The sequence below is a fragment of the Leptodactylus fuscus genome, chromosome 7 (genome assembly GCF_031893055.1).
Source record: "Leptodactylus fuscus isolate aLepFus1 chromosome 7, aLepFus1.hap2, whole genome shotgun sequence".
Taxonomy (NCBI): domain Eukaryota; kingdom Metazoa; phylum Chordata; class Amphibia; order Anura; family Leptodactylidae; genus Leptodactylus; species Leptodactylus fuscus.
The window spans coordinates 79,178,276-79,196,708 of record NC_134271.1 but is presented as its reverse complement, the minus strand read 5'-3'; the positions used below and the strand labels follow the sequence as shown (position 1 = coordinate 79,196,708).

Sequence of the window (18,433 nt, the reverse complement as noted above, 5' to 3'; positions counted from 1 at the left end):
GGCAAAGACCTCTGGGACCTGGTGCTGCTGCAGTTTGGAGGGCGTTGAATGCTCAGTGCTGTTTTGCCTCAGTGTACAGAGGAATCTGGTTGCCCAAGACTAATTGTCCGTTCTATACTGTATTTGGTTCCTATCAGTATGTAGCCAGTAGGGTGGGATTTATGAAGACGATGGTCTTGGTAATGTCTTTGCGTGCTGCGTCATAATCCAGGACTGCGGACATAATCATTGGACTTTAGGACAAGTCATAGCTAGCATAAATTCCACACCTTATTTGAACCAGTAAACTGGCATAATCTGAGAAGGCTGTCGGCCTGCCAATGCCATGCCCCCTTTCAGGCGAGACTGACGCAAAAAAAAAAAAAAAAAAAAAAAAGCACAATTTTTTGCAAAAACAAAGTATAATAAATGCCACCCATAGCAGCATAATAGTGAGTACAGCCCTGGAGTACAAAGATGCAGTATGTAGCTCAAAATAAGTGATGTTCAGTACAAAGTGACTCCAAAAGCACTATAGGGAGTGCAGACTAGTACAGGAAAAGTAGTGGATGTAGAGTGCCTCCACCAGCAGGATAGTAAGTACAGCTCTGGAGTATATAGTGTTGGGAAGGTAGCTCAGTTGAAGCAGTGGTGTGGACCCAAGCAGTCAGAGAAAGGAACACAAAACTGTAGCAAACAGGTTTATTTAAAAATAAACCCAGCAAAATAAATAAACCTTTACATCAGGCACAAAAATAGGCAAATTAAAATACAGCCTGAAATTCCAGCAAAACAGTGTGAAACAAAATCCTGCTTGTCTGAGCATTAACTAACAATAAATACTAACTGTACGTGTGTCTTACTACCAGCCAAACAAATCAACAAAAAGAGCACAATACCGTCTCAGCAGTCCCTCAGTGTCAGGACAGACCAGCCACTTCCTTCCCTCTCTAGATCGGCTCTGAATTGCAGGCTCAGCAACCTTTTATGGCCCAGTAACGACACCTGGGACTGAAACCTATTCTAGACCTGCACTGGACCACACATAAGTCAGAAATCTAGAAGAGATATACTGGAACTCCAGCACTCTGCCTGTCACCTTCTCACAATAGATACAGGATGTCATTTTGATCAGTACAAGATAAATAATGTCATTTAATTGTACATTGGATTAGAATGATCAATTCCTCTACACCAGTTTTTTGGAGCAGAGATGATATTGTGCCACACATTTGGCACAACGCCCTTTCATGTGCCAAATGTGCGCCACATCCCCCATTCTCACCACGTTGTGGAGCCAGTCAGGGACGCCTCAGCCCAACATTTTTATTATAACTCAAGCTAATTTTCTGGAAGATAGAAAATGATCTAGACCAACCATTCTTTAAGACAGAGATGTGAACCTGATACAGCCCTTCACAGGGTGATTCATGCACACACGCGCACACACACACACACACATATTAGTATATAGATAGATAGGTATTAGTATATACATATATATCATTAAAAAAAAAAAAAAAAAAAAAAGACAAAAGCTTTCTGCAGGTTATAAGATTGGGGACTGAACCCAGGACATGATGCATATAAAACAATCTAAACTGTCTCTCTTCTGACTGGGCAACAAGGTTTATTAGCTTCAATGAGTGTCTCGTACCTTATTAACCCTTGCTTAACAGTGACATTTTCCGATTATTGTTTTTGACTCCCTGCCTTCCAAACTCCATAACTTTTTTATTTTTCCATTCACAGATCCATATGAGGGCTTAATGTTTGCGGGACAAATTGTTCTTCGTAATGGTACCATTTATTATTCTATACAATGTACTGGGAAGCTGGAAAAAAAATTCAGAATTGGAGAAAAATGCATTAGTGTTTTACAGCGTTCACTCTTAAGCTAAAATGACATGTCACCTTTATTCTGTTCCGGGAATACCAAAGCTATATAATTGTATTTACATTTTAACACCTTAACAAAAATCTAAAGGTTTGCAAAAAAAAATTTTTTTCTAAAAGTTGCCATTTTCGGACACCTATAACATTTTTTATATTTCTGGGTCTCTGATTATTATAGTGTGGTGTCTAGACCCCAGGGTATAATATAATAATAGCATTGAGGGAGTCTGGGCCACTTTGGAGCATTATACTAGGGGGGACCCTCTGGAGAGCATATTGTATTCTGTGGGGCCACTGTGAAGCATTATACTGGGGCGGGGGACCCTCTAGAAAGCATGTTATATACTGTGGTGCATTATACTAGGGGGTCCTCTGGGGAGCATGTTATATTCTGTGGGACTATTGGGTGGGGCATCAGAACAAGTTCCTCTGGTGGATCTAAGGCCCTTCAGTCCACCACTATATAAGGAAGAACTATTATATATAAGGGGGCTCTTATTTACTAGAGAGGAACTATTATATATAAGGGTGGGTTACTATATTATAAGGGGGAAACTATTATATATAAGGAGGCTATTATAAAGGGAAATTATATACACAGGGGACTATTAGGGTAAACTTATTTATAAGGGAGGAAGTATTTATAAGAGACCTATAAAAAGGGGGAAATTATTCTATATGGCATCTATTATAAGGGAGAGCTATTATTTATTAGATGGGAACTATTTATAAGGAGGGTATATTGTTAAGTGGGCTTATTTATAAAGGTGGCTATTAGTGATAATGTGGATTATTATTTATAAGGGTAACTATTATTTATGAGAGAGCTTTTATTAATAAGGGGGAACTATTTATAAGGGAGCAGTATTATTTTACAGGATGACTGTTACTGATAGGGGGGAACTATTACAGATAAGGGAGAATATTACTGATACAGGGAACTATTTATTATTTATAAGGGCACTATTACTGATAAAGGTGTAATATTATTTATAAGCAGGGACTATTATTTATAAGGCGGCACTATAATAACTGTTGACTAGGTGCAAAAATCTATTAGGCGGTACAAAGGTGCTCATTTGAATTGTGAGTGGGAAAATGGGGCTTGTTATTACTGTTTTGGGGGCAGAAAAGAGACATTATTAATTGCCACTGGAAGACAATGGTGTTGTTTATGTATCAGCATTTGGAGCCCCGCTTTTAATTTTGCCCAGGTTCACACGGTCTAAAACCAGCCTGCCTATTGCTAACCTTGAATCTGAGTTCTTTGTAGACGGCTCTTGATTTGCAAAGGATGGCAAATTCTACACTAGACATGCCATGGTCACTGAACACAAGGTAAAACAAGTAGAGCCATTACCTCCACATGTCTCAGCTTAAGAAGCTGAATTAAAAGCAGTCTCTGAAACAGTGTGCTATGCCTTTGTTATAGCATACAACTGTGGCCCGATCTGGAGAGCAAGAGCTTTTTTTTACATCTCTTGGTAAGGCTATAAAGGATTCCCAGGCTGTTCAGGAACTGAAGGAGACCCTGCTGCTATCCAAACAGGTGGGTATAGTCAAAATTAAGGCACACACCAAACTAGCTGCAGAAAAGCCTAGGAAATACGCCTCAACATACGGTAGGTGGACCCCATACTGGACTAAAGCTTTCAGCTCTCTTTTCATGTTCTAAAAACACTGCAGAACTAATCTAGCCTGAAAGCACAGAAGTCTTGGGAACAATAAGGAGAAAAAAAGAATGAACAAGGCTTAATGGCCAGTGGTAAGAGATTATGATTACCAAGATCATTGTTCCATAGATGGTGCAAGCAGCTCATTCTCAAGTACACCATTCAAAAACAGCCATGTATGACCTGGTGTGCAAAAGATGGGTAGCTCCAGGTTTTATCACCACTGCAGCTACATATGTGCAAGTCTGCATAACCTGGAGACACAATGTAGGACAAAAAGTAAAAGGTTCCTTAGAAACACACTTCGAAACTCTTCTACCCGTTCTAGAGACTGCAGGTTGACTATATACAGTTACCAAAGGTGGACAGTGTATGAGTACATGCTTGTGTGTATTGATCCCTTTTCAGGATGGCCTGAAGCATTCCCAGTACAGAAAGCCACTGCACTGAGCCCTGCTTGTGGAGGATCCTCTTCCCATCTTTCTTAGCCTTACACTAGGTTCACACTAGTGTTCTGCATTACATTCCTCGGGTCTTCTTGGGAACCGAAAAACGGAAAGGTAACCTGCTGACCACATGGACTATAATAAAAGGTGAAAAAAAGCAAAGAGAAAAGTCCTGCTTGCTGGACTTTTCTATCTGCATTTTTTAAGTGGGTTTGGGGACTGAAACCCCAAACGAATAGCGAACGCTAGTGTGAACCTAGCCTAAGTTTGTCACTTGCATTTACACTAGAGATAAAAATTAGAGAACAACAATCCAATTTCCCAAATGTCAAGGTCACTGTGTAGTCCTATTTGAATATATACAAACAAGTAAAAGAGCACTATTTTAAGCACATTTGATGAGTTACAGATATCCTTAAGCACAGTATAAAAACTTCAATGTGTGAGAAGATGACAGGAGTGCTGGAGTCATGGTATATCACCCCCAGATTCCTGACATATATGTGGTCCAGGTTAGATCTTGAATAAGCTGCAGCCCAGGTGTAGGCCATAGGCTCATTACTGGGCCTTAAAAGGCTGCAGACCCTGGAGTTCAGAGCAGATCCTGGGAGGAGAGGAAGTGGCTGGGTCTGCCCTGACACTGAGAGCTTTGTGTTCTGGTACAGTGTTGTTTTGGTTTATTCGTGTGGCTGGTAGTAAGTCACATGTACAGCTAGTATTTTCTGTTTAGTTAGTGCTCAGACAAGCAGGTTTTTGTTTTGCCTGGAGTTAAGGCTGGATTTTATTTTGCTTTTCCTTTGCCTAATGTAAAGGTTTATTTATTTTGCTGTTTTTTGTTTTGTTTTGTTTTTTTAAATAAACCAGTTATTGCTGTAAGATTTGTGTCCCTGTCTCTGGTTGGGTCCTCACTACTGCTTCTACCGAGCTACCTTCCCCACAAAATGTCATATCTGAAAAGAACACTTTCAGATACCTCTCAGTTATTGGTGTTAATCTGGCACTAAATGCTTATTTGCTTAGTTATCTGACACACCCTATATAGCTGGTAGTCTAACTTTCCAGTTTTAGCACTCCATACAGTGGTACCTCACATTAATCTCTTTTGGCTTAATGAAAAACGTACAATCATAATGGAGAAAGTACAAGCCAATTATATAAATAAACAGTCTAAGCAATAATAAAAAAGTACAAATATTTGTTAAATCAGTAAATAATTACCATTAAAATCATATATATACAGCAGGGCAGATGGAATTTTCCAAAACACAAGAGAATGACACTAGGAATGAAAGACATAAAGCGCTATGCATAATTGCATAATAGCTGTTATCGGAACCCAAGTGGTTCCAGTCTCAGATTCTCAGGAGATGTCCAAATTAATTAATTATTACGAGCTCGGAAAAGAAAGATCACCAGGACAACATGTGTTCTCTATGATAATTCTCTCAAGTCTATTGAGGCTGCCCATGGGATTATAAAAGGAAATAATGGCTTCATGCCAATTTGCTCATCACACAATACATCATATGAAAATGCATGTTATAATTGGTTAAAGAATAAAATGGGCGTTTGCACATGATGAGCACGTAGACAACACATTAGTTAACACATGAATATCTGTGTCCACCATCTTGTGCACCTGCCAACACTGGCTCATTGTCAGTAGACCTTGGAATGTTTCACAATAAGGCCTAGCTCTTGTATCTTGTTTCCCACATGAAGGGAGTATGGGAGTGAGGCAGACACCGGACCATCTTATCAGGAGACCTTGATAATAAACTGTGAGAAGAACTTGCTTAACAATAAGGCATTCTAATGAATCAGTTTCTCATCATATACTGAATATATTCTCTTAAAGCCATGGACACAATTACCATTGATTATTGATCTGCAAGCCATTTTCTAATATTTTTCCACCACAATAGCATAATATCGAATTCAAGGTAAGTATAAAATAGATGGACTATATCAATGGTGTAGAATACCCCTGTAGATAACAAACAGTAGTCATATAACCTGCACTTAGGCTATTCAAAGTATCGGTGTATAATCTGCACACTACAAATAACAGTGCAGGATAGGCCTAGTAGTGCATATATGCTAGAAAGTAAGCAAATAGGGGACACAGTGAAAATATCATGATATGAAAGAATCATTCATTAAATCATCATGTATAATACATCAGATCATATTCTAATGTCCGACATAGCAACAAACCATAGAGTCCAATAGTAATCATACATTTAGTTACCTGAAGTCATGTTTAAAGTTAAAGGATGGTTAGCTAGCGCTCCCAGGGATGTAAATGACGTGTAGAAGGACCACCCCTACGCGTTTCGCCAAAAGCTGGCTTCCTCAGGAGGTGTGACTTTACCTGGGACAGATGGCATCCTTTTATAGGGGGAGAGATGAGTGGTAACGGCGCACACAAGGAGGTCCTTACTTATATCCCTGGTTTTGTCGCCGTGCTCCAGTGGTTGAGGTATATCGACAAAATGTTTTTCATCTGGCAGGGCTCGACGTCGCAGTTGGATGATTTTCTACACTCCTTAAATTCAAATGATTTAAAGGGGCTCTATCAGCAAAATTCTGCAGATAGAGCCCCACATATGCGACTGCGCATGCGCCCGGGCTAATTTTTTTTTATCAGTGTCCGCGAGCAAGCGCCGGAGGAGGACGGGACCCGAAGACGTCAGAGGAAGAAGAGGCGGGGAAGAAGAAGACGGCGCACCCTGAATGCCCGCCCAGGGTGCACGTTCCGTAAGTAGAGAACATTCTTTTTTAAGTTATTATTTTAAAATGGGGGGGTAGTTTAATTTAACTTTTACAGTGCCTGAATAGCCTTTTTAAAGGCTATGCACGCATATGTGGGGCTCTATCAGCATGATTTTGCTGATAGAGCCCCTTTAAACATTCGGCTTATGTGGGTATACAGTAGGACAAAAGTGGATTTTTTTTTATCTCTCTATCTCTTGTGACCCAGAGGGTTTTATTTCCACTAATGTCTTTAGGAAGAAAATATCCACATCCTCCCACTATTACAAAATAAAACAGGCCATTCCAACAGGCCAGTTTCTTTGGTTAAAACGTATATGTTCTGTTTGTTACTTCTTTAACAAAACGCAATAATTGAGCATCTGAATCGGCTTTGAATAGCCTAAGTGCAGGTTTTATATGACTACTGTTTATTATCTACAGGGGTATTATACACCATTGATATAGAGTCCATCTATTTTATACTTACCTTGAATTCTATATTATGCTATTATGCATAGCGCTTTATGTCTTTCATTCCTAGTGTCATTGTCTTGTGTTTTGGCAAATTCCATCTGCCCTGCTGTATATATATGATTTTAATTGTAATTATTTACTGATTTGTTTAATAAATATTTGTATTTTTTTTTTTATTATTGCTTAGACTCTTTATTTATATCATTGACTTGTACTTTTTCCATTAACTTTCCAGTTTTCACTGACTTGACAAGATGTTGAGCTGTTCTAAACTGTCTGAAACCCTTCGGATCAGGTTGTCCAGATGAAGACCAAGGGGATGGCCCTATCAACCATAGCAAAAGAAGCTGGTCATTCCCAAACTGTGATTTCTGGAATATTGCATCTTTACAACTTCACAAGCTCAGTCAAGTTCCCCAAGAAGGCTGGTAGTCCAGGAAAGACAAATGCAAGAGAGGAGAGGATAGTGCAGAGAATCTCAATGGGCAATCGGCTCAACATTACAGCTGGAATTGCTCAACAGTTCAGCACATACAGTGTCTCGACATTTAAGAGCATTTGGACTGAAAGCCCGCTCTGCAGTGACCAAACCTCTCAGTAGAAAGACTAACTTTTGTGTGCACAGAGGGGAAGTGTCCAAAGTTCACTTTAGAGATGAAAGCAAGTTTAATTTATTTGGGTCTGATAGGAAATATTATGTTTGTCCACAAACTTGGGAAAGGCTAAACCCAAAGTCTATAAAGTAGTCAATGAAAGGTGGAGGAGGAAGTAACATGGTTTGAGGAATGTTTCCGTAGCAGGCGTTGGGCTTTTTATACAGCTACATGGCAGTGTGAAAACAAATGTTTATCAATGCCTTCATTGACAACATATGGGTCCTTCCCTGTGTTCATCACTCAATCACCCAGCATGTTCAGGAACTACAATGCCCCTTGTCACACAGCAAACTGGGTGATAAGGGGCATTTGAAACTGATAACATTGAAATAATGAATTGGCCAATCCAGTGTCCTGTTCTAAACCTAATAGAAAACCTCTGGAAAAACGTTGTAGGCACAAAGTTACGGCCAAGAAACCCACTGCAGTCATTGAATGCTGGATGAGACTGGAGAATCAGTGAACCAAAATCACATCGAGCAGAGTCAGAGACTAGAGAAGTCATTTGGCCACAAATGTGCTGAAGTCATTGAAAGCAAACGCCTCTACACTTTCTACTAATTCCTGACTGTTGCAACATTAAGAAAATGTAGTTGTAATCTTTCTGTGTGCTACGGTCATTGCTGTCCTCTAATTCTAATCATTGTATTTTCTGCAAAATAAAGTTTTTGTTTGCTGAAGCGCTTTGGTTATTTAGCAAAACATTGTCCTACTAGCATGGTATAGACACAACAAAAAATTCCAAAAAACACAACACAACATGGTATAGACACAACAAGAAAACTGTTGAGCAATGAAGATTACATTATTTCTGAAAAAAATCAAGTGTCCTCAAATCAATCAAATTGTCCTGTAAATTTGGTATGTTGAGTGTATTCTGCTGTACTGGTGAATTTGGACAGCACTCATGGGGTGCACGCTTTTTAACTTTCCTCTTTAATTGTCCTCAATCATCTATACCCTGCCTCATAAGCCCCCAACCCTTTCTTTTTCTATTTTCTTCCTCCCCTACGACTCCTGCCTCGTTCCATGACACTTATGTGTATGACACTTTATATGTATGCAGTGTAGTGGATATGACCTGAATTGGGTAACATGGGCCCTTACTGTATGGGTATTTGTAATTGGGGCATCTACCATATAAGGGCCTGTAATGTGGGCATTTACTGCATGGTGGCCTGTAATGGGGACACTTATTGTATAGGGGTCTGTAATGGGAATAGTATATGTAGTGTTGTAGTGAGGATGCAGGTCTTCTGTAATAAGTCCACTATGAGATGGTTACTTTTATAGATCAGAATGCTTCCATCATGGCTCCCTGTCTAACAACTCCTCCCCCTAAGCTCAGCTCCTCCTCCATTACTACCTCACTGTTGCTAGGCAGACAAAGCAGAATAAGTAAGCAGAACAGAACATACAGAACATACTTATAACAACACCACAGTATACTGTATGGGGGCCTGTAACAGTGACAATATACTGTGTGGGAGACAATAAAAGTGGCAGTATATTTTATGGCGACCAGTAATGTGTTGGGGATCAGTAAAGGGTGCGTTATACATTGTGGGGAGCAGTCAAAAGGACGCTACAGCGACCCCTCTTTCCTAGTTACACCCCTGTCCCTGTGGTTTAGATTCCAAGACTAAGAGTACTAACTAAGTAAGAATAAGAGGCTGACTCCCCTTGTGTCCCCAGTATTACTATCCTACCAGCTGCAGCTTTATGTATTATTTATTATATACAGCCCACTTTCAAAAAAAAAAAAAAAAAAAGATGTTGTTTTGAAATTTTGCTCCTTAAATGTCAGGGGCTTTGATGTAACACAAAAGAGGTCAAGGTGCTATACCACGTGCACAAGCAAAGGGCTCATATGTTATTGTTGCAGTAGATGGACTAAAATGTGACATGTGCCTCCTATTATCACTAGATACTTTTCTCATCATTTCATAGCTCTAACCCAGTTGGTAAATGGAAGGGAGTTAGTATTGCTTTGCAGAAATCTTTGCAAGTTATGGCCATCTCCCACCACTCTGATACTCAAGGTCAGTACCTCTTCCTTAAAACCGGTATCTTAGAGAAACTATTTATGCTTCTGACCTTTTATGTCCAAATCAGGGCCAGGCACAAGCATGTAAGTCCTGTCTCACTGCCCTGGTGGAATTTGATGAAGATTGCGTGCACAGTTTTATTACACGGTGGCCATTTTCGCTTCAGTTTTTACACAGGCCTGTGTGTTTGTAGCGCCTGTATATTTTGCTATCAGTTTTTTGGTCCTATAAATACCTCTGTGCGCCTTCTCTTAATGTCCCTGGACGAATCTAGTCGGTTTGGGCGAAATGCGCGTTGGGAGTTATTTTGGCAGTGTTGGTAGATGCATCATCATGTGATATAATTTCTCTGCTGGCGTTTTCACTAGTGTTATGGGGTAGTCATGTATGGTATACTGTTTTCATTTTCATCTATTCTATGGTCTTTTACATCTTCATTTGTGGTTACCTTTATACTATACATATATATGTTATCAATGTGCTTTTCTTGGCCAGCTTTTGTTATTAGCTTGGTATTTCTGGTACTTAGACCTTCCAAGTCCCCCTTATATGATTTTTATTATCTCATTTATGTATCCTTGTGTTTTTTTTTATCCTGGATATTAATAAATTTACATTGTTTTATATTTTGGTGTGTGGGCTTTTTTGGTTGTTGATACTGTGGTTTTTCCACACATATGGTGTATTATTAGCCTCTTCTGTATATTATTTGGAGGTACACTGTAAACAAATTATAAATGAATGAATAAATAGAGAGACATTAAATGCTTCCAGAAATAAATATTTTTAAGGTTGGTTGGTTATAAACAAATCAAATTACAATTGGGCCTGTGTATGATATACTTTAGATTGTGGGAAGAATATGCAAATCTGTCTTCCATGATGTATGGCTGAGGTTCTGTCTTCCTAATTACATCATGGAAGACAGACTTGCACATCCTCAGCTAGTGCCCTCTATTGGTGTGCACATACTGAGACACTATCTTCCTGATTACATCATGGAAGACAGATTTGCATATTCTTCCCATTATCCCTTGCACAGTGGAGAGCTAATGGCTTAATAAGACTCCACACACCTATATGGTGGTCTCTCCCTATGGAGTGACGATATCCCCCCGATACTTTAGATTGGTTATAAACCTAATCCCAGACTCTGCAGTTTCCAAATATACTTTTGCTTGGCTGAAGCCTCACGTAGCGCGCCACTGCGGCAACACATCGCGTTTTTCCCCCAGTACTTTTCACAGCAAGGAAACCTCTGCAGACTTTCTGCTTCCTGGGGCAACACAGTGGCTCAGTGATTAGCCTTGCAGCACTGGAGTCCATGGTTCGAATGCTGCCAAGGACAACATCTGAAAGGAGTTTGTATGTTCTCCCCATGTTTGCTTGGGCTTCCTCCCATACCCCAAAGACATACTGATAGGGAAATATGTAGATTGCGAGCCCTATATGATTAATATACTGCAATTTCCGAAACCGTAATGGTTTTAGAAATCGCTGCGCATACTTTTTCCACAAGGTGTGGGATTTGCCAGAATCCCATTCACCTTGCAGTGACTGTAAAAAGCTGCAGACACGTGGGGCTCCATTCAGCTTTCGAGCCCACTTTTCATCTAAATTGATGTTTTTCATAGAAATGTCTACCAATTTGTACCAGTTAAGTTTCCATTGTACCTTGTACTTGGCACACTCTCTATAGTTTAGTCACTAGTTCTGATCATTTTTACATTAGGACCAGAATGCGCACTACTCTTGCTGCATTCAGTGTCGCTGTGAACTATTCAAAAGCTCGCTGAGCATTGCTCACTATTAGAGGATAAGAGCTCATATTCTTTTTCTGTTGAATGCATTTTATTTCCTATTTTTAATGTATGGGTATTTTCTAAATTCATTTTTTTTAATTTATATATATATATATATATATATATATATATTTTATTTCTTTGTACAGGTATTTATTTTTTTTAACGGATAGCGAAGCTAAACAGTTAACAATTACACTATAGGGCAGTGATGGCGAACCTATGGCACGCGTGCCAGAGAGGGCACGCAGAGCCCTCTATGCTGGCACGGTTGCGGTCTCCCGGATCGCTCAGTAACGGGGAATCCGGTACAGGATTCCCCGTTAGTGAGCAATCGCTGCTTTCAGCTGGATGTGCAAATGCACATCCAGCTGAAAGCTGTCAGTGTAGGCCGCGCGGTACGCACGGCCTACATTGACTATACAGAGTGTGACCTCTGCACTGGTGCGGACATGATGACGTAAGTCATCAGCGCCCGTAGTGAATAGGTGAGAGAGAGGACGCCTGGCGGCCCTTCAGGTAAGTATATATGTGTATTGTCTGGGGAGGGGGCTGCTCTGGACCATTTTGTGCTGTTGGGTAGAGGGAACTACTGTGGAATATTTCATGCTGTGTGGGGAGGGGGCTACTGTGGAATATTTCATGTTGTGTGGGGAAGGGGCTACTGTGGAATATTTCATGCTGTCTGGGCAGGGGGCTACTGAGGACCGTCTCATGCTGTGTGGGGAGGGGGCTACTGTGGAATATTTCATGCTGTGTGGGGAGGGGGAACTACTGTGGACCATTTCATGCTGTGTGGGCAGGGGGCTACTGAGGATCATCTCATGTTGTGTGGGGAGGGGGCTACTGTGGAATATTTCATGCTGTCTGGGCAGGGGGCTACTGAGGACCGTCTCATGCTGTGTGGGGAGGGGGCTACTGTGGAATATTTCATGCTGTGTGGGGAGGGGGCTACTGTGGACCACTTCATGCTGTGTGGGGAGGGGGCTACTGTGGACCACTTCATGCTGTGTGGGGAGGGGGCTACTGTGGACCACTTCATGCTGTGTGGGAAGGGGGCTACTGTGGAGTATACAGGTATAATCCCTTGGGGGGGGCCACCGCGGGGCAAATTGTACTGTCTGTGGGGGTCATTGCAGGGCAGATTGTAGTGTGTGGGGGGGCCACTGCGGGGTAGATTGTCCTGTGTCTGTGGGGGCCATTGCAGGGCAGATTGTACTGATTTTGTTTTGTTTTTTTATGTAGATTGTGATCCCCACATAGAGCTCACAATGTACATTTTTCCCTATCAGTATGACTTTGGAATATGGGATGGAAATCCATGCAAACACGGGGAGAACATACAAACTCCTTGCAGTTGGTTTTATGCCCTTGGTGGGATTCGAACACCAGGATTCCAGCACTGCAAAGCTGCAGTGCTAACCACTGAGCCACCGTGTGGCCCCCTGGCAGATTGTACTGTCTGTAGGGGCCACTGCGGGACAGATTGTACTGTGTGTGTGGGGGCCACTGCAGGGCAGATTGTACTGTGTGTGGGGGCCACTGCGAGGCAGATTGTACTGTGTGTGTGTGGGCCACTGCAGGGCAGATTGTACTGTGTGTGTGTGGGCCACTGCAGGGCATATTGTACTGTGTGTTGGGGCCACTGCGGGACAGATTGTACTGTGTGTGTGTGTGGGGGCCACTGCAGGGCAGATTGTACTGTGTGTGTGGGGGCCACTGCGGGGCAGATTGTACTGTGTACAGACCTTTCAGTACAAGCTCTGTAAAGCCCAATTCACACGACTGTAATTTGTGAGTCCGCAATTGTGGATCCAAATAGTTTTAAGGTTAAATTGCCGTGTTGGCACTCCGTGATAATTTATTGGGTTTTTGGTTACAGTTTGGGCACTCGGTCTCAAAAAGGTTCGCCATCACTGCTATAGGGTAACAAACCTAAATAACTTCTTGAACAATGAAATCATTTAGGCCCAATGTTGCAAAACGCAGCTTAAAAAAACACTGCAGAAAGAAATGCAGCGAAAACGTTGTGTTTTTTGACGAGTTTTTGTTGCGTTTTTCCCCTAAATAAATTTAATAAGAGAATACTTGTGTTTCCACAGGTAAAATTGACATACTGCCATTTTTGCGCTGCATTTTTTTTCCAATCTATGTGGACGAGTTTAACCAAAATCTCATTTTCTTTGCTCATATTGTAAAATGCAACATTTTTTCCTGTTGCATTTACACAACAGCCAAAATCACTACGTTAGCCTAAAAAACAGATGTTAGTATCCCTTGGTGAAAATATGGGAAAGATACAATGTTTATATTTTAAAAAGGAGAAAGGTTAGGGGGTACAATATATTACAATCTATATGTGCTTCACTGTAACAATTTCAGGTTGCTGTCATGTGATTGGCTGCTGTCACAATCTGTCTCCTTTTACTTGAGCAAAACTGATGTCACAGGAAAGTGAAGAAGGCAGAAAATCTCAGAAGAGGTAAAAGTTTGTTCACAAAGCACTTTTATGTGACCATCATGAACTTCGGACAGAAAGTGAGGGGGTGGTGCTGGAGGAGGCGCAGCTTCTAATAGAATGATATAATCATGCTTCAGAAATAGTATTCACTGCATTATGATCATAAATAATATTTATCGCAGGGATAATTGGTTCTGTTATCAGAGGGCAAGTCCCGAACAGTAGCCCTGTATGGATGGAGAAGAGGGCTATGAGCTGCTTTAGAAGTCCCATTCATTTCATTGTGCTCATCATAAATAGTTAAATTAGTTGTTATAACAGAGGAAGTTCCTGACCGTACCCACATGAAGGATCTGTGCTCAGAGCTGACTGCCTCTACGTGCAGCATTAGGCCTTGGCTGTAGCAATATTTAAAAGACAGATTATAACCTGTAATTGTTAAAGGGGTTTTCCCATGAACATAACCATATTAAAAAATTTTTTAACACCTTCCCGACATCCATCATAAAAGAATGGAGGATGTGGGGTTTTTAATTATGGCTCTAACGAAAGACACCCGGCGCTTATGCCCACACCTTTAAAGGTATACCATTTATGAACAATTACAATGTCCCATCCGATAGTAAAGCGTTCCTTGTATAGACGCATGGGCAAGTCACAATTGCTCTGATAGGAGCTAGTAATAGCTAGTAATATGGCTGCCTCCTGTGGCATAACTAGGAATGGTGGGGCCCTGTGGCAAACTTTTGACATGCTCCCACCCCCCACCCCCCCGAAGATCTCGACCGTGCCCCTCCTACGCATTCCTGCGTGCTCTATTATGCCCCATAGTGGCCCCTGCACACAGTATTATGTCCCTTAGAGGCCCCTGCACACACACTATTATGTCCCTCAGTGGCCCCTACAGGACTAAATACTGTCACGTCACCCGCTGACCGCTATACCAGGACAATTGTGGATAAAAAGTCTGGCCATGTTTATTACAATTTAGTAACTCCATGTGCCTCATATTAACCCTTGTGTACCTCACATAAGAGTTACTGATGTGTGAGAGACATGGAGGTAATAAAGTATCTTCATTATTATTACCTCCATATGTCTCACATATTAGTAACTCTTATGGTGAGGCACACAGGGGTTAATGTGAGGGACATAATGGGGTTAATTGCTATTAATATGAGGCACATGGAGTTACTAAAACAAAATTAATCACCCCAAATGCCTGATATTAATAAGCATAGTAACCCCAGTATGTCCTGTGTACTTGTGTTTTCTTTTTTTAGTTTCACTTTACTGGAGCTTCTTCTGCTCCTTCTCTTGTGTGCAAGACGGCAAGAGCTCGGCAGGGGTCCATTTTCTGTATAGGGATAAGCCCTGCCTCCTGGGCTCTCCTCAGCCCTCTCATTGGCGGGCAGAGGACAGCCAGAGAAAGGGAGGGGGGGGGGTAGAGAAAGCATCCTGAGAGCACTGAGTGGAGCCAGACCTGCAGCTCCTGCGGGTTGCTGCAGCTTGGGACATATACTTTCCCTATATTAATAGGGAAAGTATTCCACCAACAGGGGGCCCCTGCATGTGCTGGGGCCCTGGGCAATAGCCAAGTTTGCTCCCCCCTAATACCGGCCCTGCTTACCTCTCCCGGGCTGCCAATCATTCAACTCGGGAATCCAAAAAGACTCCCCCACCCCCACCCCACCCCACCCCCCGAGTATAATGATAGCAGCGGTAGCGGCTGTCACCGGGCCCCCTAATGACCCGGGCCCTGTGGCAGCTGCTACCACGGTAGTTACGCCACTGGCTGCCTCAGATGGTGCTACTACTCAAAGCAAACGGTGTCTTTACAGTCTGACCACGTATCGAAGACTTCCTGTTCAGTACCAAGTACATCCAGCAGGGGGTGCAAGGTCCTATACATTACATATAGTATTATACAGAGCATATTTTATTGGTAACTTGTGTGTAAACGACAACCTGAGATTCCAATTTTGTGTATGTACATGGCTGGTGACGCAGAATTAAGTACATATAATATCAGACATTAGGGTTTGAGGTGCCAGGCTCTTTCATGCAAACAAAAGACGAACAAAACATAGGACAGAGTTGAGACACACTCAACGTTGCAACAAAATAAACTTTATAAAGAGTGCGAGTTCCATTCACATTGACCATAAATATGCTTTAGTGCAAGAGCTGACACTCTGAACAGACATATATTATGTGTTGAAAAAGTGCTTCATTTCCCAGTTCATGCACAGATCACCTGAGTCAGTGCTGGTAGCGGGGGGAAGAAGCAGCATGTGCTGGAAAGGGTACAGGTTTCTGGGGGGTGAGGGCACACACAGACTGGTGACTACTCAGGACACACGTCAGATACTTGAGCTCGTCGCGCAGACAACGGATTTCCCTGCGCAGTGCTGCGTTCAGCCGCTCCAGGTTCTCACTCTCCTGGGAAATGACAAGATCAAGTACTGAATAAGCCACATGAACAAACACTGCAAAAGGTGTCCATCAGCCTACTAGTATACCCTAACCACACGGCTGTCACCTTGTTCCACTTCCCATTTCAGCATCTATACCTTGCTTATTCCCCACATTGTGCCAGTTACTGTAGGCTCCCCACACTTCTGCGCCTCGTGCTCTGACATACATCTTAGCCCTCATCACCCCCTCCCTGAACCATACAAGATAGGAACAATAATACTGAGCAATGATAGTGGATGCTCCAGCTTCAGTATTCAGATAGGCACCTTTTACACAAGCTGAAGAAATGATAGTGTGTACTCACCACATGTAATGTGTCTGCCTTCTGTGTCTGCCGCTGGCGACTCTTTTGTGCTGCAATACGATTTTTTTCCCTTCTCTGAACTTTCTTCATATCATCAGATGAGTCCTGAAAAAACAGAATATGACATGTGAGCCCTACATCCCATAAAGCAGTACAAGATCAGAGGCTGTGGTGTCAGTACCTGTTTGCTGCTGGAGGGGGAGCTGACATAACTGGGCTCATTGCTGTCAGAATCAGGGTGCATGTCCCGCTGCACTAGCTGCCCGTCTCTTCTGTTGTGCTGCCTGCTTTGCAGTCAATTTCACATCAGTCTCCTCCCTGCTGCTGTCACCTTCCTCGTGTGGTTTTAGTATCTGGAGACCTAAGCTTCAAATGACATGAAGGAAACATTTCTAAAAGGTCAAATGACAAAATACACAGAGGGACCAGGGCAAAAATCACCCAGGAAAACCCCAAAGCCCAAGCAAGTAGTGGGGGGAAGTTGTGAGAACCAGCGCAGGAAGTGAGAGGAAGGAGCATGACTTCCACCCTGCAGAAAACAACCACTTTCCATCCACAGGCAGAAACACATGTTAAATTGTGAGCAAAACATGTAGAGACAGAATACATGTAAAATACTGAGTGAGATGTGTAGAGACAGACTACATAGCAAATACAAAGCAATATGCGTAGAGAGACCAATAACACAGAAAAATACATGGTGAGGACTAGAACACAGTAAATACACAGGAAAACAAGAAGAGAGCAAAGATAATAATACTAACACTGACATACATCTGGACAAATACTGAATCTTAGTGAAACTCAGCAGAATAAAAGAGTTAAAGGGGTTGTCTAGGATTTAGGTTTCAATGGCCTGCCCTTAAAGAGGTTGTACAGGCAAAAATGGACATCCAAATTATTCTTTAATAGGCCAGGAGTGGTGCTAAAAATATATAAATCATACTCAACTTTTTCCCGGTGCTCCGGTCCTGCAGTTCAGTTGTTGTCTTCTGGTGGAAGTACCTGCCACGCGTGCCCACTGACACCAACCAGCAAGCTCATCGGCCTCAGGAAGGGAACCGGGGACATCACTACCTCAATGGTCACATGAGGCCATCAGCAGCCCCAGCAGAAGGGGACCGCGATGTCACAGCCAGCAAGAGATTCCAGAACAAGAAGGCAGCCGAAAATATCTGCTCTTGGAGGGTCAACAGGCATCCCCTGCACTGATTGGTTGTATTGGGTGACTTCCAATGCCCATACTATACACAACAAGGAGACAGAAGCAATTGACATTAATGGGAGTTAAGAGGCAGTACCCGGGCCTGGCCAATATACAGGAATCAGAATCATCAGCTTCCATCTCTACGTTGTGTATAGTATGGGCACCCAAAGCAGCCCCATACATCTAATGAGTGGGCCTCAGAATAGGTAAAAAAAAACCTAAATTGTGGACACAGAGTCAAAATCGATTTGA

At 42.1% G+C, this 18,433-nt stretch overlaps 1 protein-coding gene across 1 annotated transcript; it reads right to left on the bottom strand.

Annotated features, from left to right (window-relative positions):
• Positions 1-16,454: 16,454 nt before the first annotated feature.
• Positions 16,455-17,351, bottom strand: BATF (basic leucine zipper ATF-like transcription factor). Its single transcript, XM_075280659.1, has 3 exons — positions 17,156-17,351; positions 16,975-17,079; positions 16,455-16,634 (listed from the first exon to the last, which is right to left on the bottom strand). The coding sequence occupies exons 1-3, from the start codon at positions 17,216-17,218 to the stop codon at positions 16,455-16,457; spliced, it is 348 nt and encodes a 115-aa protein (XP_075136760.1). The 5' UTR covers positions 17,219-17,351.
• Between the last annotated feature and the right edge of the window lie 1,082 nt (positions 17,352-18,433).